Source organism: Panulirus ornatus, chromosome 19 (genome assembly GCF_036320965.1).
Source record: "Panulirus ornatus isolate Po-2019 chromosome 19, ASM3632096v1, whole genome shotgun sequence".
NCBI lineage: Eukaryota > Metazoa > Arthropoda > Malacostraca > Decapoda > Palinuridae > Panulirus > Panulirus ornatus.
Genome location: NC_092242.1, coordinates 44666519 through 44690477, shown reverse-complemented (window position 1 = coordinate 44690477; position 23959 = coordinate 44666519). Strand labels below are relative to the sequence as shown.

General features: G+C 41.2%; 1 protein-coding gene across 1 annotated transcript in view; it reads left to right on the top strand.

Moving 5' to 3' along the window:
• LOC139755697 (uncharacterized) overlaps positions 1 to 23959 on the top strand; it is a 705696-nt gene that overhangs the window by 327286 nt on the left and 354451 nt on the right. Inside the window, exon 3 of the mRNA XM_071674343.1 lies at positions 8384 to 8508. Within this exon, the coding sequence (XP_071530444.1) occupies positions 8384 to 8508 (125 nt within the window). The remainder of the gene's footprint in view (positions 1 to 8383; positions 8509 to 23959) is intronic.

Below are 23959 nucleotides of genomic sequence, written 5' to 3'. Positions count from 1 at the left end.
TGTCGTAAGTTCAGTCATTTCGATACATGTGATATTTACCTAACTAGATATCGGATAAGAAAATTGACATGGGTTTACACGTACTGTATATATACATATGTATATATACATATATATACACAAATGGCTGAAATTATAACTGAATAAGAAGCACGTCATTCAAAACGAGATCTGGACCCATGATATTATAAGGTAAGTTGGTATGACATATGTTTGTTATGATGACCAATGTTATCAAACAGTTATCATTTCGTTATCTGCAGTTTTGCATGATATCGAAGTTTAATCCTTTTGATAGTGATGTTCTGGATGTAGTAAGGAAGTTGTATGATCCATAGCGGCTGCCTTGAGATAAGGAACATAATGGCTTCTCTCGAGATGAGTTCTACAATGAATTAGTTTCTGGAATTATTTTGTGTATGTCTACGATAGATCAGTTGTCGTAAATATTTTACGGAGTCAACGTGAGTGTCTGACAGAGACGCAGTCAATGTAAATCATGATACATCAACCAGAAGCTCTGGAAAGTCTGTATTCTCTCCTTCAACGTAGCCTCACATCACGGCGACTGACGCTGCGAATATTTCCTGCAATAGAAATATTTCTGACAAATATTGGATGTTTTCTACTGTGAATGTTGTCTCTCGTCAGGTTCCGCTGAAATTTTTTTTTCGACGTCTTGTGTATGATGGTTATGCTGTGGACGACAACAATAAGTTACTCATTTATCCAGAGACTCGGCCAATATCTATTTGTTAATGACGTCCAGAATGAATTTTGATAAGAGAATGAAATGGTATAAGATGTTCTATAAAATATAGAGATATGTAGTGATAATCTGTCTATAAATGGTATAAGATGATCTATAAAATATAGAGATATGTAGTGATTATCTGTCTATAAAGGCGATGTCGAGACATTCAAAATATGTAACGTTTGTACATCTTGATAACAAACGTTATGAGACACAACAACTAAGGACAGAGCTAGTGTATAATGGTATTACATTCCTTGTCTACCGATCTGAGACAGATAAACTCCACCGTATCGCACTGTCTTGCCTCGTGGTTCATACAGGTGTTGGGCCAGTCATTGGAGGTGGTGAGTCAACCTAACGGTCGATAGTGCTACAGTACCAACACACGACGATCGATACCAGCTGGAGTACCATTAACATGATCGATCACCCACCCTGTCTTATCATACTTCCAGCCGTATCTTCATCTTACATTATATGACACTCGTCCGGAGTGTAGTTTACATTTCTCTTATCCCCCATTTCTGCGGCACCAGGACGTGTCTGCGGCACAAGGATGTGTCTGTGGCACTAGGACGTGTCTGCGGCACCAGGACGTGTCTGTGGCACCAAGACGTGTCTGCGGCATCAGGACGTGTCTGCGACACAAGGACATGTCAGGGGCAATAGGACGTGACTGCGGCACCAGGACGTGTCTGCGGCATCAGGACGTGTCTGTGGCACCAAGACGTGTCTGCGGCATCAGGACGAGTCTGCGGCACCAGGGCGTGTCTGCGGCACCAGGACATATCTGTGGCACCAGGACGTGTCTGCGGCACAAGGATGTGTCTGTGGCACTAGGACGTGTCTGCGGCACCAGGACGTGTCTGTGGCACCAAGACGTGTCTGCGGCATCAGGACGTGTCTGCGACACAAGGACATGTCAGGGGCAATAGGACGTGACTGCGGCACCAGGACGTGTCTGCGGCATCAGGACGTGTCTGTGGCACCAAGACGTGTCTGCGGCATCAGGACGAGTCTGCGGCACCAGGGCGTGTCTGCGGCACCAGGACATATCTGTGGCACCAGGACGTGTCTGCGGCACCAGGACGTGTTTGTATCACCAGGATGTATGTGCGGCACCAGGACGTGTCTGCGGCACCAGGACGTGTCTGTATCACCAGGACGTGTCTGCGGCACCAGGACGTATCTGAGGCACCTGGAGATGTCTGCGGCACCAGGACGTGTTTGCGGTACTAGGACTCGTCAGCGGTACCAGGACGTGTCTGTGGCACCAGAACGTGTCTGCAGCACCAGAATGTGGCTGCGGCACCAGGACGTGTTTGCGGAACTAGGACATGTGTGCGCCACCAGGACATGTCCATGGCACCAGGACGTGTCTATATCAGCAGGACGTGCCTGCAGCACCAGGACGTGTCTGCGGTACCAGGACGTGTCTGGGGCACCAGGACGTGTCTGCAGCACCAGGGCATATCTGTGGCACCAGGACGTGTCTGCGTCACCGGAACGTTGTGTGCGGCACCAGGACGTGTCTGCGGCACCAGGACATGTCTACCGCACCAGGACGTGCCTGCCGCTCCAGGCGTGTCTGTGGCACCAGGACGTGTCTGCGGTACCAGGACGTGTCTGTATCACCTGGACGTGTATGCAGCACCATGACGTGTCTGCGACACCAGGACATGTCTGCGGCACCAGGAGGTGTCTATGGCACTAGGACATGTCTGTGGCACCAGGACGTGTCTGCGGCATCAGGACGTGTCTCTGGCACCAGGACGTGTCTGCGGCACCAAGACATAACTGTGACACCAGGCGTGTCTGCGTCACCAGGACATTTTTGCGGCACCAGGACGTGTTTGCGGCACCAGGACGTGTCTGTATCACTAGGATGTGTCTGCAGCACCAGGACGTGTCTGTGGCACCAGGACATGTATAAGGCGCCAGGACGTGTCTGCGGCACCAGGACGTGCCTGCTGCACCAGGATATATCTGTGGCACCAGGACGTGTGTGCAGCAGCAGGACGTTGTTAGCAGTGTTGTACGCTGTGTGTGGAGTGTGAGGGTGAGGCCAGCACACCTGTGCAGGACATCCGGCGGCCAGCCAGGCCCCTGCAGCTGATCCTCCTCCTACCTGACATTCTCTGTTGAGGCGAACCGTCACGTACTCTATACCACAGTAGTGACTCATCATCATCTCTACTCGTAGCATCTCTTGCTCTTCCCTTCGTGTGTCTTATTCATTTTTGCACATCACGATCGTAGACATATCTCTATCATTATGAATCATATTTATACTTGCCTCAGGATAGATATCTTTGAAGGAGTCCTTATGGTACCCAGAACGTTTCTGAAGGATCCTGCAGCCCAGGGCTGCTCTCCTTGAGATAGCAGGGAAATATAGACCAATTTGGAGTGAGAAATTCTTTGACGAAACTGTACTGCCAGTGATACAGCCTCGGCAAAGACGATTTTGAACTCACTGTGTAGCATTGAGCAGGTGAAGTCCGGTAACACAACTCTAAGGTTATAATTGTATTATTATCTTGTTCTTACCAACAATCAAGCCTTGATTGTAATTCTCAAAATCATCAGTCATACTACCAAGAGACAACTTGGTTATGATGCTGTTGTTGATAACCATACCTTGGTTATGATGCTGTTGTTGATAACCATACCTTGGTTAATACTCCTCTTACCACCCATACCTTGGTTATAATACTACGGTTACCGTCCATACCTTGGTTAATACTCCTCTTACCACCCATACCTTGGTTATAATACTACGGTTACCGTCCATACCTTGGTTATAATACTACGGTTACCGTCCATACCTTGGTTAATACTCCTCTTACCGTCCATACCTTGGTTATAATACTACGGTTACCGTCCATACCTTGGTTATAATACTACGGTTACCGTCCATACCTTGGTTATAATACTACGGTTACCGTCCATACCTTGGTTATAATACTACGGTTACCGTCCATACCTTGGTTATAATACTACGGTTACCGTCCATACCTTGGTTATAATACTACGGTTACCGTCCATACCTTGGTTATAATACTACGGTTACCGTCCATACCTTGGTTATAATACTACGGTTACCGTCCATACCTTGGTTATAATACTACGGTTACCGTCCATACCTTGGTTATAATACTACGGTTACCGTCCATACCTTGGTTATAATACTACGGTTACCGTCCATACCTTGGTTATAATACTACGGTTACCGTCCATACCTTGGTTATAATACTACTGTTACCGTCCATACCTTGGTTATAATACTACTGTTACCGACCATACCTTGGTTATAATACTATTTCTAGCGACCATACCTTTGTTATGATAATGCTGTTACCACTCATCTCTTGGTTATAATACTGCTGTTACCGCTCATATCTTGGTTATAATACTACTGTTACCGCCCATACCTTGGCTATGGTACTATCTATACTGCCCATACCTTGCTTATAATAATATTTGTACCGTCCATACCTAGGTCATAACACTGCTGATATCGCCCATACCATGGTTATAACGCTATTTCTACCGATCATACCTTGGTTATGATGATGCTGTTACCGCTCATACCTTGGTTATGATACCATTTCTACCGACCATACCATGGTTATAATAATATTTCTACCGACCATACCTTGGTTATAATACTGCTGTTACCGATCACATCTTGGTTATAATACTACTGTTACCGCCCATAACTAGGTTATAATACTATTTCTACTGCCCATAACTTAATAATGATACTGTTTCTACCGACCATACCTAGGTTATAACACTGCTGATACCGCCCATACCTTGGTACCTACAATACCTTGGTCATGTTGATGCTGTTAGCGTCCGTACCTTGGTTATAATACCATTTCTACCGACCATTCTTTGGTTATAATACTGCTGTAATTGCCCATAACTTAGTTATAATACTACTATTACCGCCCATGCCTTGGTTATGATACAATATCTACCTCCCATACCTTAGTTAAAATACTGCTGCTACCGACCATACATTGGCTATAATGCTACTGTTACCGACCATACCTTGGTTATAATACTATTTCTACCACCCATACCTTGATTATAACACTGCTCTAACCGCCCATACCTTCGTTATAATCCTACTGTTACCGCTCTTTCTGCCGCATATACCTTGGTTACAATACTGCTGTTACCGGCCATACCTTGGTTATAATAATGCCGTTACCGCCCATACTTTGGTTATAATACTATATCTACCGCCCATACCTTGCTCATAATACTGCTCTTACCACCACCCATATCTTGCTTATGATACTATTTCTACCGACCTTATAATACTGCTGTTTCCGCCTATACCTTGATTATAATACTGCTTTTGCCTTGGTTATAATACTAATTCAATTGACCATTCCTTGGTTATATTACTGCTGTTACCGCCCATAACCGGTTATAATACTAATTCTACTGGTCATACCTTGGTTATAATACTATTTCTACCGGCCACACCTTAGTAATAATAATGCTGTTACTGCCTATACCTTGGTTATGATACTATTGTAACCGCCCATACCTTGGTTATAATACTATTTCTACCGCCCATCCCTTGGTTATAATGCTGCTCCTATCAACCATACCTTGGTTATACTGTAACTATTACCGCCCATATTTTGGTTATAATACTATTCCTACCGCTCTTACCTTGGTTATAATACTATTTCTACTGCTCATACCTTGGTTATAATACTATTCCTACCGCCCATACTTTGGTTATAATACTATTTCTACCGCCCATACCTTGGTTATAATACTATTCCTACCTCCCATACCCTGGTTATAATGCTGCTGTTACCGCCCTACCTTGGTTATAATACTATTTCTACAGCCCATACTTTGGTTATAATACTATTTCTACCGCCCATACTTAGTTATAATACTGCCGTTACCGTTCGTACCTTGGTTATAATACTGCTCTTACCGCCCCTACCTTGGTTATAATACTGCCGATACCGTCCATACCTTGGTCAAAATACTATGACCATACCTTGGTTACAATGCTGCTCTAACCGCCCATATCTTTGTTATAGTACTACTATTACCGCCCATACTTTGGTTATAATACTATTTCTACCGCCCATACCTTGGTTATAATACTGATGGTACAGCCCATACCTTGGTTATAATGCTGATGTTACCGCCCATACCTTGGTTATGATACTTCTGTTGCCGTCCGTATCTTGATTATGATACTACTTTCATCGCCCATGTTTGAAAGGGTGGTGAGTGGTGGGATGAAGAAGTATAATTGTTAGTGAAAGAGAAGAGAAAGGCGTTTGGACGATTTTTGCAGGGAAATAATGCAAGTGACTGGGCGATGTATAAAAGAAAGAGGCAGGAGGTCAAGAGAAAGGTGTAAGAGGTGAAAAAGAGGGCAAGTGAAAGTTGGGGCGAGAGAGTATCATTAAACTTTAGGGAGAATAAAAAGATGTTTTGTAAGGAGGTAGATAAAGTGCGTAAGACAAGGAAAAAAATGAAAACAACGGTGAAGGGGGCTAATGGAGAGGTAAAAACAAGTAGTGGTGATGTGAGAATGAGATGGAGTGAGTATGTTGAAGGTTTATTGAATGTGTTTGATGATAGAGTAAATTATCTAATGATGATACAGAAAATTATCTAATGATGCAATATTATGTGATGATACAGTAGATCATCTAATGACGATATCAATATCTGTAGTCTATGCCAGTTTGTCAAAACCAGTGGATCCTAATTGCCCTAAGAGATTTATAAGAGCTATTAACACTTCAAAGAAGACAATGATATACATATTAGTAAAACAGATAGGCCTAACACATTTGTGATCATGGACAAAAGTAATTATTTATCTAAAATGAATGATCTTTTAAGTGTTGACACAACATACTTAAACTCAGTAAGAATCCTCTAGAAACAGTTAATTCTCATTTCCATAAAGAACTGAAGTTGTTGTTGAAAAGTAATGATTCTTAAAGATTTTCATCATTATCCCCTTCATTGCCATAAATGTATGGACTTCTCAAAACGCATTAACAAAACTTTCCAGCAAGGGCTACATTGAGTTCAGCTGGCTCCATTACATATAGATTGTCAAACTGGTTAGTTTCTTTATCAAGCCCCTTAGTGGGTAAGGTATCAAATTCTAATATCATGAACAATGTAGATTTAGTTAACAAGCTTAACAATATCAGTATCAATTTTGATTTCAAACTTGTTAGGTTTGATATTTCCTTACTTTTCGCAAAAGTTCCAGTTGATGACCTTTTAGAATATTTATTTGATGTTTTGGATGATATTCATTTACCTGTTTCAAAGTCCGTTTTTATTGAACTGATAGAATTATCATAAAAGACTGTTTTTTTCAGTTCAGTGGAGAATATAATGCTCAAAAATCTCGTATGGCAATGGGTAAGCCAAGTATGCAAAATGTTAACATAATCCTACAAAAAAAAGATGTGAAACCCGTTTATGGATCAAGGAAAGTCATACTATACTATATATTGTAATCTATCTTAGGAGTTTTATAATGGGATTTTCGTGAAAAATTAAGTGGTTGTATCTCGAGAAAAAGGTTTGAAATGTAAGAATATGAGACTGTGTTGTCATCATGGATGTTCGATAAGCATTGAAACTGGACATTAAGTAGGATGGTATATGCAGATGATGCTCTTGTGTTAGTAGATTCAGATGAGTTATTGGATGGAATGGTAGGTCACTTCGATATCATGATTGGTCCTTTTCATGTCATGGTAGTGGGATTCAGAGAGTTAATGCAAGCATTAACAAACTTTGTTTTAAAAGAAGTGGAAGGTCCTCATCTACTACCACTTTCAATGAAAAACACTTACAAATTGTTTGCAGGGCACAAATACTTGATCGTGCCAAAGGTAAGTTAGCCATACACGTAGGATGAACTGATGTTATATAAAGTTCAAGTGTATGAGCAGGATGTAGTGTGCATGATTTTTGTCTGATGCTTTAGTTTACCTCTACTGATAAGTACGTACTTGATGTGATGTGATGTGATTATCAGTGCCGTAATTATTGAATTAGGTGACTTAAGACATGACGATGTGAGGTAGATGTACAATGTGAAGACGTAATTTGAAAACAGTTGGAGAAAAGCCTTTCAGATGGTGATGAACGAGGATATGTGACTCGTTATAGGTTGGTGGAAGACATAGAAGACAACTAGGAAATATGGGGACCACGGGAGAACTTGACAGATGTAATGACTGGACAGTGTAGATCGAGAGAGTGGGTAGATGTAGAGACTGGATAGTGTAGGCCAAGACTGACCCGAAGATTGTCGAACGGTTTAGGTAAAGTGATGGTTCAGATAAAATACCAGAAGCAGTATTCATTTTGCTCAGTGAAAAGCGCATGGCTTGTGAGGGTGGAAATGCCACCCCTATTGGTGTACATAATGATGAAATGATAAGCTCTTTAGCACACAGGATATATAGTGAGGAAGTATGAAAGCGACTCAAAAAGCCTTCTGTGTTGACCCACAGTGTATGTGAGAAGAGAGTAACAGTAATAAAGATAAACGAAGATATTTTACGTCTAAACAACTTTATTTTCTTATGTTGACAGCCGTCCTGAGAGCATCAGGTCACTGTACGAGCAAGTGGCTAACCTGGACTGTATGTTGACCTCACTGGAGACGCAGATTGACGTGCTCTCAGCAGTGCAGAACAATCTGCCCAAGGAATTCCACGGTGAGTCCCCAATATTTTTCTTATAATTCTATGTTTGCGTTACAGACTCTGTTTTAGTAACTACTACCTGTCAAGAGCCAAACATCCCCACAAAATGTGCGTATCCTGCGTCATGTTGGTCATTTTGTTAAAAGGAGAAACACTTGGTTATGTTTCGTATATGATTGTTGCTAAGGTCACGGAGATGGATGGTCCTCAGAAACAAGTATATATACCTTAGGTAATCTGGTCACGTCTCTACGTGCCTACGTGTACCTCCGAAGAGATTTTGCCATAGTCGCAAAGCTCGCGCCTTGCTCTCACCCCGCTAAGACTGGAAACGAACGAGAGGCGAACTGTTATACAGGATTTCAAGCACCGCATCTCTTCTACGTTAAGGTATCCAATTTTTTGCATCCTTTCTGAAGCTTCCGTATTGTCTCCAAGCACGAGTACCAGCTTCATCTCTTCATCATAAAACGTTTCACACAATGTCTTTTGAACTGACCAGTAACTCCACTCACATAACTCATAACACCGAGGCAGGAGAACACCTGCACTTCTCGTGGGGTTCACGTTTATATTGTAGAACCACAGTGATGCACGTGATAACCACGAGGAAATGAAACATGAAGACTCCCGAGTGCACTACCATGTGTTACATTTTTCTAGTCTCCCATCAAATTGTAATACACGCAAGTGCAGTCGGGACTTATCATGCTTCACTTTTTCACGTGGTTTTCCGCAAATATTGATCCATGTTCATTATGATTCTAACTTGGTTTCGACATAGATTTTTCTCTCACGTCTGTCATTCCAGGCGCCAGGTAGACTCAATGTCTGTCAACGGCGGGCCTCTCAGTAGTGTTGTCCACTCGTCCTGGTCCTCGTACTCTCTGTTTCCCCAGCTTCTTCCCAGTGTGTTGCCTCGCCTTCCAAGCCAGCTGTTCATCCTCAGTCCGTCTCACTCTAGGATGTCTTGCTGGGCGTCAGTCTTCAGGGGTCCAATTCAAATTCTTCTTAACGCATCTCATGTTTTCCACTCTTTGTACATGGCCAGACCACATGATCATGTTCTTTGTACATGCGTTCACTTTTTAATCTGTTATAGCAGTAGGCTTCAAAGGAAACTGAACTATAAGTTAGACCACCTTATTGAAAACAGTGACTGGACTAAGAACACGAACCCTTCTTTTGTGATAAGTCTGTCCAATAAACAACTAGATAAGGATTCCTTGTGTGCTTTAGGCTATGGATTAAGTTTTGTGGGCTCAAACAGGGAAGCAAGCTGTGTTTATGTCACAAAGTCTTTCTGTAATTTAGAGAAGTACAGTAAATTATCTAATGATGAAATTCGTATCTGTAAAGGTTTAGTATGTGCCAGTTTATCAAAACCAGTGGAACCTAATTAACCTAAAAGATTTATAAGAGCTTTGATATTAACACTTTAAAAAAAGATAATGATATACATATTACTAAAGTAGATAAGGCTAACTTTGTTGTGATTATGGACAAAAGTAATTATCTATCTAAAATTTATGATCTTTTATGTGATGATACAACATACTTTAAATTCAGTAAGAATCCCCTTCAAGCAGTTAATTCTCATTTTGGTAAAGAACTGAAGTTATTGTTAAGAAGTGATAGTTCTCTTATCAAAAGTTTGTCATCTTTGTCCCCTTCATTGCCATATATGTATGGACTTATCAAAACACATACACAAAATTTTCCAGCAAGACCTATAGTGAGTTCAGTAGGCTCCAACACATATAACTTGTCAAAGTGGTGAATTTCTTTATGATATCAAATTCTAATATCATGAACAATGTAGATTTAGTCAACAAGCTGAAAGATATCAATGTTAATTTTGATTTCAAACTTGTCAGCTTTGATGTTTCCTCATCGTTCACAAAAGTTCCGGTTGACCTTTTAGAATATCTATTTGATGTCTTGGATGATATTCATTTACCTGTTTTAAAGTCTGTTTTTATTAAACTGATAAAAGTGTGTATAAAAGATTGTGTATTTCAATTTAATGGACAGTATTGTGCTCAAAAATTTGGTATGGCAATGGGTAACCCTCTTTCACCTTATTAAGTAATCTTTATATGGAATTCTTCGAAACAAAATAGCGGAAGGATATCTTACCTTCTAATGCAATTTGGTTTAGGTATGTAATGATGTTCTTTGTGTGAAAATTTACAAGCACTTTTCCCCTTACTTAGTTCTTTGCGTGAAAATTTACAAGCATTTCTCCCCTTACTTAACAATTTAGTACCTTCCATCAAATTTACTGTAGAAAATGAAAATAATGGTATGTTACCATTTTTCGATTGCGTGATCCATAGGCAAGGAAACAAGTTTAAGTTTAGCATATACAGAAAACCTACCAATGTATACTCATATATCCATTATTACTCATCTGAACATGACAGAGTTAGATTATCATTTCAATCTATGTTCCTTAGGGCATTACGTATTTGCAGCCCAGAGTTTATTGATGATGAGTTTGAGGAGATATATTCTATTGGATCCAAGTTAAAGCATCCTAGATCTTTCATTGATAAATCCCTTAAGTAGGCAAAGAAATCATTTTATAGAGTTGAACCCAGACCTCCCCTTGTCACCAAGAATCTTTTAGTTCTCCGTTTAAGTAATAATTTCACTTTACTTCCCATGTTGCTTAAATTCTTTAATGTAAATGTTGCCTTCAGCAACAATAATACTATAAAGAATATCTTAATCAGAAACTCACCAGAAAGTTCTGCAGGATGCATCTATAAAGTGCCATGTAGAAATTGTGATAACTTTTATGCTGGGCAGACTGGTGAGGATCTTTCTGTTAGACTTAAGCAACATAAATATAATGTAAAATCAGGACAAGGATCAAATGCCGTGTTTAATCACGTTAAAAACTATGATCATTGTGTTGACTGTAGTAATTCCATCTCAGTTATTAACTCTAACTCCAGTGCGACTAGAAATATCATTGAACCTTCTATTATGAAATACACAAAGAATTGTAAAGTGAAGGTCTTTACAAACTGAATAACTTTATTGTTGATGAAATTTGTAAACAGTTCCCCTTCTTATCCACATAAGTTTATGATACGCTTGTTGTCAGTCTTGGACGCACCCGACCTCCATTCGGGCAGTTACTTGTTTACCAAACGGCGTCCTAGCTACGTCTCTTCGTTGTATATCAACTGACTGCTATATTTCTTTCTTGTATCTCCCCTGATGATGTGATTATTAGTTCCTTAGTATCTCTGCATACATCCTTCTTTTCCAAGCTCACTCACTTTCGCCACTCCTTTCGCGCACATATCATTTTCTTTTTTCCCAAAGCTACTACAAACTCTCACGTTCGCTTCTACAAAGAAATAACCGTACATCTCACCTGCTGTTGTCTCAACACGCTCACAACCAACAACTACTCTGCATGTCTGTTGATCTGATTTGCACATAATCCAGTATTGCCCGGCCTCATCCACATACAATTGTGAAGTTTTTTCTAAAGCAAGTATTACCAGTCATCAGTCCCCTTTCAGCACACACCAAGACAAACTGTTCCTCACCTTTATTTACACTGGGAACCCCAGGTTCCCCCCCCCCCCCCAAGTAGTACCTATTGCATTCACATACCCGACCGTCAGGATTCGATCTCTTGCAACGAAATTGCCGAAGCACTTACTCAGCCCCTCCTAAAAGAGGAATATCTGCTACCCAGCTCTCGAAGTCTAGTGTCATTTTAACCCATGTCCCACAGCTCCTTCACCGGACGTGCTACCGCCTTCCTTCGCTCTTGTTCTCAACTCATAGCCCGTAGGTCTGGGTTCCTCTTAACAAACAAAGCACCTAACTCTCCCATCTCATTCTGGCTTGGCCCTTTCTTCGTCTCTTGCATTTGTAAAATGATCATGCATGGAGGAGAGGGTATCCAGATCCCTCTCCCGCCCCTTATAACACTCAGGAGATACGTGGGAAGTTTTCTTACTGCCGTATCCTCAGAGCTAGAAGATATATGGGACTTGGCAGAAAGGGAACACAACAACCTGGGTCAGCAAGGGGAGTGGAATGCAGTAGCCACTGTGGTGCTGGCTTACCGTGCATTGTCACCTTCCGATAAAGTAGTACGTGCCCGGTTGATGCCCTCCTGCCGAGTACTACTCACACACCTTCTCCCAGAGCATGGGAGAGCATATGTGACGATCGGCGAAGATCCCTGGATTGTGGACTGGTTTGGTGCATCACACATAATACCTGGGGTGGATGTAGGCTAATGAGGCCTTGTATGTGTGTGTGTGTGTGTGTGTGTGTGTGTGTGTGTGTGTGTGTTGTGTGTGTGTGTGTGTGTGTGTGTGCGTGTACATAAACCTATAAAACTCAGATCGTAGTTACTCATATGATCAAGTAGATTATATTTTGTAACTACAAAGACATTGTTCTGGATATGTAGTTTTATGAATTCTCTTTGAATGGAATGTGTAACATTAGAACATTGCCCAGTGCGTACATGCGCGAACGCTAGTAACATCATTGTCTATAAGCCAACCACTATATGGTATGAGTGAGAAAAAGTTCGTCAGTAACATCGGCAGGAACATATACTTAAACCATCAGCTGTCTGAGTCGGTTCACCCACCCACTGTCTGCACTGACGTAGAGAAAACGTCGGGAAAACTTACACTTTCGTCGTCATTGCTGGAGCGTGGAACACATACGGTAAGGTGGCAGACGTGTTGGCTGGTGAGGGGAGAGCGTTGATTACCGTCCTATGAAATACACTTAATGTGGCTCCTCTCACGGTGGCTCCTCACTGGTTCCTCTCACAGTGGTTCCCCAGTCTGATTTCTGACTGTTCCCTTCACACGTCAAAGACTGGAACACTCATCAGATGATATCTTTTTCTAGTCTTGATATAAAGCTTCTATTTCATCGGCTGTTGCCTTTTTTTTAGTCTAACTATACAGCTCCTTTTTTCATGATTTGAAATCTTTCATTTTGTTATCACCTATAGATCATATGACATCCTTTTCAGTCATTATATATAGCTCCTATTTAATTTGATGATATATTTATCAGTTTTGATATGTAGATGCTATTTCCCCAGATGATATCTTTTGACGGTCTCGATATCACATTACTGGTGGAGTTGTGATCGATGGATTGATTCTCCTACCTTGACCTGCTCTGTTTCTTCGCATATTATCTTTTCAATAACTAAGGATCCAACCGGATCGAAAACTGGTTACTAAAATGCTATTCATTTTAATTAATCTTGTTACATTATGTAATATAAAACTTTGGCTGTATTTTCAGCTTTTTGATTAGTAATTCGACAAGTTTCATTGCCATGAGGGAAGCAGATACTAGCCACGTATGATCACTTTCTTATACAACTGCGTGAGTCAGTTTGTTGCTGGAACACTGGTGATGACAACCGCTCGTGTGAGGGTCACACATGAATATCATAGTGTTACCCTAACCTGGGATATACATGTGCTACTCCAACATCAACTTGATAACATGACTTGCTCTTCTAAGTGATTTATGTAAAATGATTTTTTCTCGTTATTATAATGCCTTTAGTTTAACTGAGCAAGACCTAGTTACCGCATGAGGGGTTATTCTCATTTTCTTTGACCACTTTTCAGTATCAGAGAAAACGGGAAGCCAGATACGACAGCTCAATCATGACTAATGTTACGTATTACACTTTTCTGTGGAAGTGACGTTACGCTATAGAGATATTCAGCATAACTACAATGCAAAACTTCAACTTTTATCTTGTTTTCTTTATCCCAGCTGCAGAGATATTGATAAAGTTTGTGTAAAAACGACGTGTAAATCACCCTCGCAAACACCCTGTGCAACTGTGCGAGACGTCACAGTGATGCACAGTGTTATTTCCAGAATATTGAGGTCCCATACGTTCGGCACCAATATATATTCTTATGATAATGTTAAACAGGGAATAGAGCAGTTAGCCATCTTTTGCTCGTGTCTGTACCCCAAGTACTCCTGAATTCTGACGCAGTGGAGGGAAGGTTGGTGGAGTCACGCGCAGTGGAATGGAATAATAGCCCTGTTCCCGTTTCTCTGGAGGGCCGTTAGTTAGTGTTTTCAACTGGCGATGGATCGGAGTTAATAATTTTGCAGTCAATGTTTGTGGTGTGGTATCACAAATTGATAAGTTTCTTTAGGCAAAGTTCCTTATCAGAATTAACCAAACAAATCCACCAGCTAACCTGGCCAAGCCCAACCATCCAGAGTCGAGAAATATCTCTCAATCTGTTGATCCTCCCGGTGTCCAGGTCTATCATCAACCCGATGACATCACAAGGGTCTACGTACAGTAATCTATACATTATCTGGTATATTGTGATACCTGAGATAAAAGTCGTTGGTTTTAAGTGCCTAAGATGCTCTAGTATATGTTCGAAGGAGACAAGTGCTTAGATATCTGTTTAGGAAGTTGATCATCGAGAGTTTTACTGATGGTCGTCAGCTCTGAAGAAATGTGTAGACAGTCAAGAAAGTCGTCCTTGATGCCTGTTCTTCGTTGTTCATGTATCACCGCACCAATTGGTTAGGTTGTCTGGCTTTGGTGCCTCCCATGGTGAAGACCAGCGGTGCCTCCGCCCGTCCAAGGTTCTGCTCGGCCACAGGGCAAACCAGACACTTTATGACTTCCGGACGTACTTACAAAGAATCTAGAGTTAGTCGACAGCCTTCACTACTGTGTGTGTGTGTGTGTGTGTGTGTGTGTGTATGTGTGTGTGTGTGTGTGTGTGTGTGTGTGTGTGTATTTGTGTGTGTGTGATGACCTAATTGTGGAGAACTGCGAGGGGATTCATCATTTCAGGACTATCATACCTTCAAACAAAGCCATTTTTACCCTTACAGACACTGATCCCTCCGTCCACACTCCACATTGTGCGTCCAAGACCATTCTGTATGCTTGCCACTACCCTCTTAACTGCCACTTTCCAATACAACACACCAAAAATGTTCAAGTGAATTATACTCCTGTATGTTGAGCATGATTTCTATTTACATTATCTTTAAGAAAGGCGCTAAGATGTACTCCTGCAGTCCTGAGTCACATATGAATACATATGTAGTAGAACAGCCTAAATGACTTAACAATGACACAATAGCCCATTCGTTCTGTGATATTTATCTGCATTCACATCCACTCCCAAGACTTTCCTGCGTTGTATGTTAGTTCAACAAGTTTAGGTATGAGGCTGGAATTACAAGAAAGAGTATGAAAAAATTAATTGCTTCGATAGAATATAAGAGTGGAGTGGTGAGTGAGACTTTGAAGGATGGGTCTAGTATCTTGTGATAACCAAGGGGAAAAATGAAACATGGTAAGTCCCCAAGTGCATTTTCGTGTCATGATCACATCGCTAGGGCAGATACAAGAATGAAACAGATGACTCAGAACACTCATTTGATATACGAAGATGGGGTGGAGCTAACACGCCACTGGTAAACAAGTGTATCGGTTGGTGGTGTTCTGGTCTGACATCATGCCTGTTTTGAAATCTAACTATGTGGACAGGACAGGAAACCGTAAAAAAGATTTTGCGTACGACAAAGCTATCCGGCTTGTACAAACCTTTTCTAATATTCAGTTTACAGTTCTTAGCGTATTTAATAAGAAAAAATTAAGTGGTATCTCTTGGTCAAGGAGTTACAGTTGATAATTCAATAAGCGTTTTATATATATATATTCTTTTCTTACTTTCATACTATTCGCCATTTCCCGCGTCAGCGAGGTAGCGTTAAGAACAGAGGACTGGGCCTCTGAGGAAAACATCCTCACCCGGCCCCCTTCTCTCTTCCTTCCTTTGGGGAAAAAAAAAAGGAAACAGACGAAAGAATGGCCCAACCCACCCACATACACATGTATATACATACACGTCCACACACGCAAATATACACACCTATCCATCTCAATGTACACATATGAATATATATACACACACAGATATATACATATATACACATGCACAAAATTCATAATATCTGGCTTTATTCATTTCCATCGCCACCTCCCCACATATGGAATAACAACCCCCTCCCCCCTCATGTGTGCGAGGTAACGATAGGAAGACAACAAAGGCCCCATTCGTTCACACTCAGTCTCTAGCTGTCATGTAATAATGCACCAAAACCCCAGCTCCCTTTCCACATCAGGCCCCACAGAAACTTTCCATGGTTTACCCCAGACGCTTCACATGCCCTGATTCAATCCATTGACAGCACGTCGACGTCCAATTCACTCTATTCCTTGCACGCCTTCCACCCTCCTGCATATTCAGGCCCCGATTACTCAAAATCTTCTTCATCTTTCCACCTCCAATTTGGTCTCCCACTTCTCGTTCCCTCCACCTCTGACACATATATCCTCTTGGTCAATCTTTCCTCACTCATTCTCTCCATGTGACCAAACCATTTCAAAACACCCTCTTCTGCTCTCTCAACCACACTCTTTTTATTTCCACACATCTCTCTTACCCTTACATTGCTTACTCGATCAAACCACCTCACACCACATATTGTCCTCAAACATCTCATTACCAGCACATCCACCCTCCTGCGCACAACTCTATCCATAGCCCACGCCTCGCAACCATACAACATTGTTGGAACTACTATTCCTTCAAACACACCCATTTTTGCTTTCCGAGATAATGTTCTCGACTTCCAAACATTCTTCAAGGCTCCCAGAATTTTCGCCCCCTCCCCCACCCTATGATTCACTTCCGCTTCCATGGTTCCATCCGCTGCCAGATCCACTCCCAGATATCTAAAACACTTTACTTCCTCCAGTTTTTCTCCATTCAAACTCACCTCTCAAATTACTTGACCCTTAACCCAACTGTACCTAATAACCTTGCTCTTATTCACGTTTACTCTTAACTTTCTTCTTTCACACACTTTACCGAACTCAGTCACCAGCTTCTGTAGTTTCTCACATGAATCAGCCACCAGCGCTGTATCATCAGCGAACAACAACTGATTCACGTCCCAAGCTCTCTCATCTACAACAGACTGCAAAACTCTTGCATTCACCTCCCTAACAACCACATCCATAAACAAATTAAACAACCATGGAGACATCACACACCCCTGCCGCAAACCTACATTCACTGAGAACCAATCACTTTCTTCTCTTCCTACACGTACACATGCCTTATATCCTCGATAAAAACTTTTCATCTGTGGTTTCGGGCATTATTTCATGACAGCTAGAGACTGAGTGTGAACGAATGGGGCCTTTGTTGTCTTTTCCTAGCGCTACCTCGCACACATGAGGGGGGAGGGGGAGGTTATTCCATGTGTGGCGAGGTGGCGATGTGAATAAATAAAGGCAGACAGTATGAATTATGTACATGTGTATGTACTTATATGTCTGTGTGTGTATATATGTGTGTACATTGAGATGTATAGGTATGTATATTTGCGTGTGTGGACGTGTATGTATATACATGTGTATGAGGGTGGGTTGGGCCATTTGTTTCGTTTGTTTCCTTGCGCTACCTCGCAAACACGGGTGACAGCGACAAAACAAAATAAGAATTAATAATATACATATATATATATATATATATATATATATATATATATATATATATATATATATATATATATATATATATATATATATATATATATATATATATATATATATTCCTATGAGTCCACGGGGAAAATGAAACACGATAAGTTCCCAAGTGTACTTTCGTATAATAATCACACCATCAGAGAAGACACAGGAGAAATATAACAGTCAGTTGATATACAACGAAGAGACGAAGCTCAGGCGCCATTTGGTAAATCGCATGTTATCAAATGGCGTCCGAGCTACGTCTCTTCGTTGTATATCAACTGACTGTTATATTCCTCTCTTGTGTCTCCCATGATGATGTGATTATTTCTCGAAACAGCACTTGGGAACTTATCGTGTTTCATTTTCCCTGTGAACTCATAGGAATATCTTGATCACGCGAAAAATTGTGATCCTTTCGAATATATATATATATATATATATATATATATATATATATATATATATATATATATATATATATATATATATATATATATATATATATATATATATGTCTCCCGCGTTTGCGAGGTAGCGCAAGGAAACAGACGAAAGAAATGGCCCAACCCACCCCCATACACATGTATATACATACGTCCACACACGCAAATATACATACCTACACAGCTTTCCACGGTTTACCCCAGACGCTTCACATGCCCTGATTCAATCCACTGACAACACGTCAACCCCGGTATACCACATCGATCCAATTCACTCTATACCTTGCCCTCCTTTCACCCTCCTGCATGTTCAGGCCCCGATCACACAAAATCTTTTTCACTCCATCTTTCCACCTCCAATTTGGTCTCCCTCTTCTCCTCGTTCCCTCCACCTCCGACACATATATCCTCTTGGTCAATCTTTCCTCACTCATTCTCTCCATGTGCCCAAACCATTTCAAAACACTCTCTTCTGCTCTCTCAACCACGCTCTTTTTATTTCCACACATCTCTCTTACCCTTACGTTACTTACTCGATCAAACCACCTCACACCACACATTGTCCTCAAACATCTCATTTCCAGCACATCCATCCTCCTGCGTACAACTCTATCCATAGCCCACGCCTCGCAACCATACAACATTGTTGGAACCACTATTCCATCAAACATACCCATTTTTGCTTTCCGAGATAATGTTCTCGACTTCCACACATTCTTCAAGGCTCCCAGAAATTTCGCCCCCTCCCCCACCCTATGATCCACTTCCGCTTCCATGGTTCCATCCGCTGCGAGATCCACTCCCAGATATCTAAAACACTTCACTTCCTCCAGTTTATCAACAAACTTATACCTCTATAATTTGAGCACTCACTCTTATCCCCTTTGCCTTTGTACAATGGCACTATGCAAGTATTCCGCCAATCCTCAGGCACCTCACCATGAGTCATACATACATTAAATAACCTTACCAACCACTCAACAATACAGTCACCCCCTTTTTTAATCAATTCCACTGCAATACCATCCAAACCTGCTGCCTTGCCGGCTTTCATCTTCCGCAAAGCTTTTACTACCTCTTCTCTGTTTACCAAATCATTTTCCCTAACCCTCTCACTTTGCACACCACCTCGACCAAAACACCCTATATCTGCCACTCTATCATCAAACACATTCAACAAACCTTCAAAATACTCACTCCATCTCCTTCTCACATCACCACTACTTGTTATCACCTCCCCATTTGCGCCCTTCACTGAAGTTCCCATTTGCTCCCTTGTCTTACGCACTTTATTTACCTCCTTCCAGAACATCTTTTTATGCTCCCTAAAATTTAATGATACTCTCTCACCCCAACTCTCATTTGCCCTTTTTTTCACCTCTTGCACCTATTTCTTGACCTCCTGTCTCTTTCTTTTATACATCTCCCACTCAATTGCATTTTTTCCCTGCAAAAATCGTCCAAATGCCTCTCTCTTCTCTTTCACTAATACTCTTACTTCTTCATATATATATATATATATATATATATATATATATATATATATATATATATATATATATATATATATATATATATATATATATATATATATATATATATGAATATATATATATATATATATATATATGTATATATATATATATATATATATATATATATATATATATATATATATATATATATATATATATATATATATATATATATATATATATATATATATATATATATATATATATATATAAATGTATGTTGAATATTCCTGGTAAATTATATGGGAGGGTATTGATTGAGAGGGTGAAGGCATGTACAGAGCGTCAGATTGGGGAAGAGCAGTGTTGTTTCAGAAGTGGTAGAGGATGTGTGGATCAGGTGTTTGCTTTGAAGAATGTATGTGAGAAATACTTAGAAAAGCAAATGGATTTGTATGTAGCATTTATGGATCTGGAGAAGGCATATGATAGAGTTGATAGAGATGCTCTGTGGAAGGTATTAAGAATATATGGTGTGGGAGGCAAGTTGTTAGAAGCAGTGAAAAGTTTTTATCGAGGATGTAAGGCATGTGTACGTGTAGAAAGAAAGGAAAGTGATTGGTTCTCAGTGAATGTAGGTTTGCGGCAGGGTGTGTCATGTCTCCATGGTTGTTTAATTTGTTTATGGATGGGGTTGTTAGGGCGGTGAATGCAAGAGTTTTGGAAAGAGGGGCAAGTATGAAGTCTGTTGGGGATGAGAGAGCTTGGGAAGTGAGTCAGTTATTGTTCGCTGATGATACAGCGCTGGTGGCTGATTCATGTGAGAAACTGCAGAAGCTGGTGATTGAGTTTGGTAAAGGGTGTGAAAGAAGAAAGTTAAGAGTAAATGTGAATAAGAGCAAGGTTATTAGGTACAGTAGGGTTGAGGGTCAAGTCAACTGGGAGGTGAGTTTGAATGGAGGAAAACTGGAGGAAGTGAAGTGATTTAGATATCTGGGAGTGGATCTGGCAGCGGATGGAACCATGGAAGCGGAAGTGGATCATAGGGTGGGGGAGGGGGTGAAAATTCTGGGAGCCTTGAAGAATGTGTGGAAGTCGAGAACATTATCTCGGAAAGCAAAAATGGGTATGTTTGAAGGAATAGTGGTTCCAACAATGTTGTATGGTTGCGAGGCGTGGCCTATGGATAGAGTTGTGCGCAGGAGGATGGATGTGCTGGAAATGAGATGTTTGAGGACAATGTGTGGTGTGAGGTGGTTTGATCGAGTAAGTAACGTAAGGGTAAGAGAGATGTGTGGAAATAAAAAGAGCGTGGTTGAGAGAGCAGAAGAGGGTGTTTTGAAATGGTTTGGGCATATGGAGAGAATGAGTGAGGAAAGATTGACCAAGAGGATATATGTGTCGGAGGTGGAGGGAACGAGAAGAGGGAGACCAAATTGGAGGTGGAAAGATGGAGTGAGAAAGATTTTGTGTGATCGGGGCCTGAACATGCAGGAGGGTGAAAGGAGGGCAAGGAATAGAGTGAATTGGAGCGATGTGGTATACCGGGGTTGACGTGCTGTCAGTGGATTGAATCAAGGCATGTGAATCGTCTGGGGTAAACCATGGAAAGCTGTGTAGGTATGTATATTTGCGTGTGTGGACGTATGTATATACATGTGTATGGGGGTGGGTTGGACCATTTCTTTCGTCTGTTTCCTTGCGCTACCTCGCAAACGCGGGAGACAGCGACAAAGCAAAAAAAAAAAAAAAGAAATATATATATATATATATATATATATATATATATATATATATATATATATATATATATATATATATATATATATATATATATATATACTCATTTTATACTTTGTCGCTGTCTGGCGCGTCAGCAAGGTAGCGCAAGGAGCAAGGTAGCGCAAGGCCCAAACCACCAACATACGCATGTATACACATACACGTTGACTCATGCACGTAAACATACCTATACATTTCAACGTATGCATATATATATACACATACACAGACATATACATGTATACACATGTAAATAATTCATACTTGTTGTCTTTATCTATTCCCGTCACCACACCGCCACACATAAAATGACAACCCCCTCCTCCCGCATGCGCGGGAGGTAGCGCTAGGAAAAGACAACAAAGTTCACGTTCGTTCACACTCAGTCTCTAGCTGTCATGTATAATGCACCGAAACCACAGCTCCCTTTCTACACCCAGGCCCCACAAAACTTTCCATAGTTTACCGCGGACGCTTCACATGCCCTGGTTCAATCTATTGATAGCACGTTGACCCCGGTATACCACATCGTTCCAATTCATTCTATGCCTTGTACGCCTTTCACCCTCCTGCATGTTCAGGCCCCGATCGCTCAAAATCTTTTTCACTCCATCTTTCTACCTCCAATTTGGTCTCCCACTTCTCGTTCCCTCCACCTCTGACACATATATCCTCTTTGGCATTCTTTTCTCACTCATTCTCTCCATGTGACCAAACCATTTCAGAATACATTGTCCTCAAACATCTCATTTCCAAGACATCCACCCTCCTCTGCACAACTCTATCTATAGCCCACGCCTCGCAACCATATAACATCAATGGAAACACTGTTCCTTCAAACATACCCATTTTTGCTTTCCGAGATAATGTTCTCGCCTTCCACACATTTTTCAACGCTCCCAGAACTTTCGCTCCCTCCCCCACCCTGTGACTCACTCCCGCTTCCATGGTACCATGGGCTGCCAAATTTACTCCCAGACGTCAAAAACACTTCCTCCAGTTTTTCTCCATTCAATCTTACCTCCCAATTGACTTGTCCCTCAACCCTACTGAACCTAATAGCCTTGCTCTTATTCACATTTACTCTCAGCTTTCTTTTTTCACACACTTTACCAAACTCAGTTACCGGCTTCTGCAGTTTCTCACCCGAATCAGCCACCAGCGATGTATCATCAGCGAACAACAACTGACTCACTTCCCAAACTCTCTCATCCACAAGAGACAGCATACTAGTCCCTCTCTCCAAATCTCTTGCATACACCTCCCTAACAACCCCATCCATAAACAAATTAAACAAACTTGGACACATCACGCACCCCTGCCGCAAACCATACATTCACTGAGAACCAATCACTTTCCTCTCTTCCTACACGCACACATGCCTTACATACTCAATAAAAACTTTTCACTGCTTCTAACAACTTGCTTCTAACATCATATATTCTTAATACCTTCCACAGAGCATCTCTATCAGCTCTATCATATGCCTTCTCCAGATCCATAAATGCTACATACAAATCCATTTGCTTTTGTAGGTATTTCTCAAATACATTCTTCAAAGCAAACACCTGATCCACACATCCTCTACCACTCCTGAAACCACACTGCGCTTCCCCAGTCTGATGGTCTGTGCATACCTTCACCCTCTCAATCAATACCCTCTCATTAATTTCCCAGGAATACTCAACAAACTGATACCTCTGTAATTTGAGCACTCACCTTATCCCCTTTGCATTTGTAAAATGGCGCTATGCATGCATTCCGCAAATCCTCAGGCACCTCACGATGAGTCATACATACATTGAATATCCTTACCAACTAGTCAACAACAGAGTCACCCGCTTTTTCAATAAGTTCCGCTGCAATACCATCCAAACCCGCTGCCTTGTCGGCTTTCATCTACCTCTTCTCCGTTTACCAAATCATTCTCTCTAACCCTCTCACTTCGCACACTACCTTGTCCAAAACACCCTATATCTGCCACCCTATCGTCTAACACATTCAACAAACCTTCAAAATACTCACTCCATCTCCTTTTCGCATCACCACTACGTGTTATCACCTTCCCATTAGCCCCCTTCACCGATGTTCCCATTTATTCCCTTGTCTCATGCACTTTATTTACCTCCTTCCAAAACATCTTT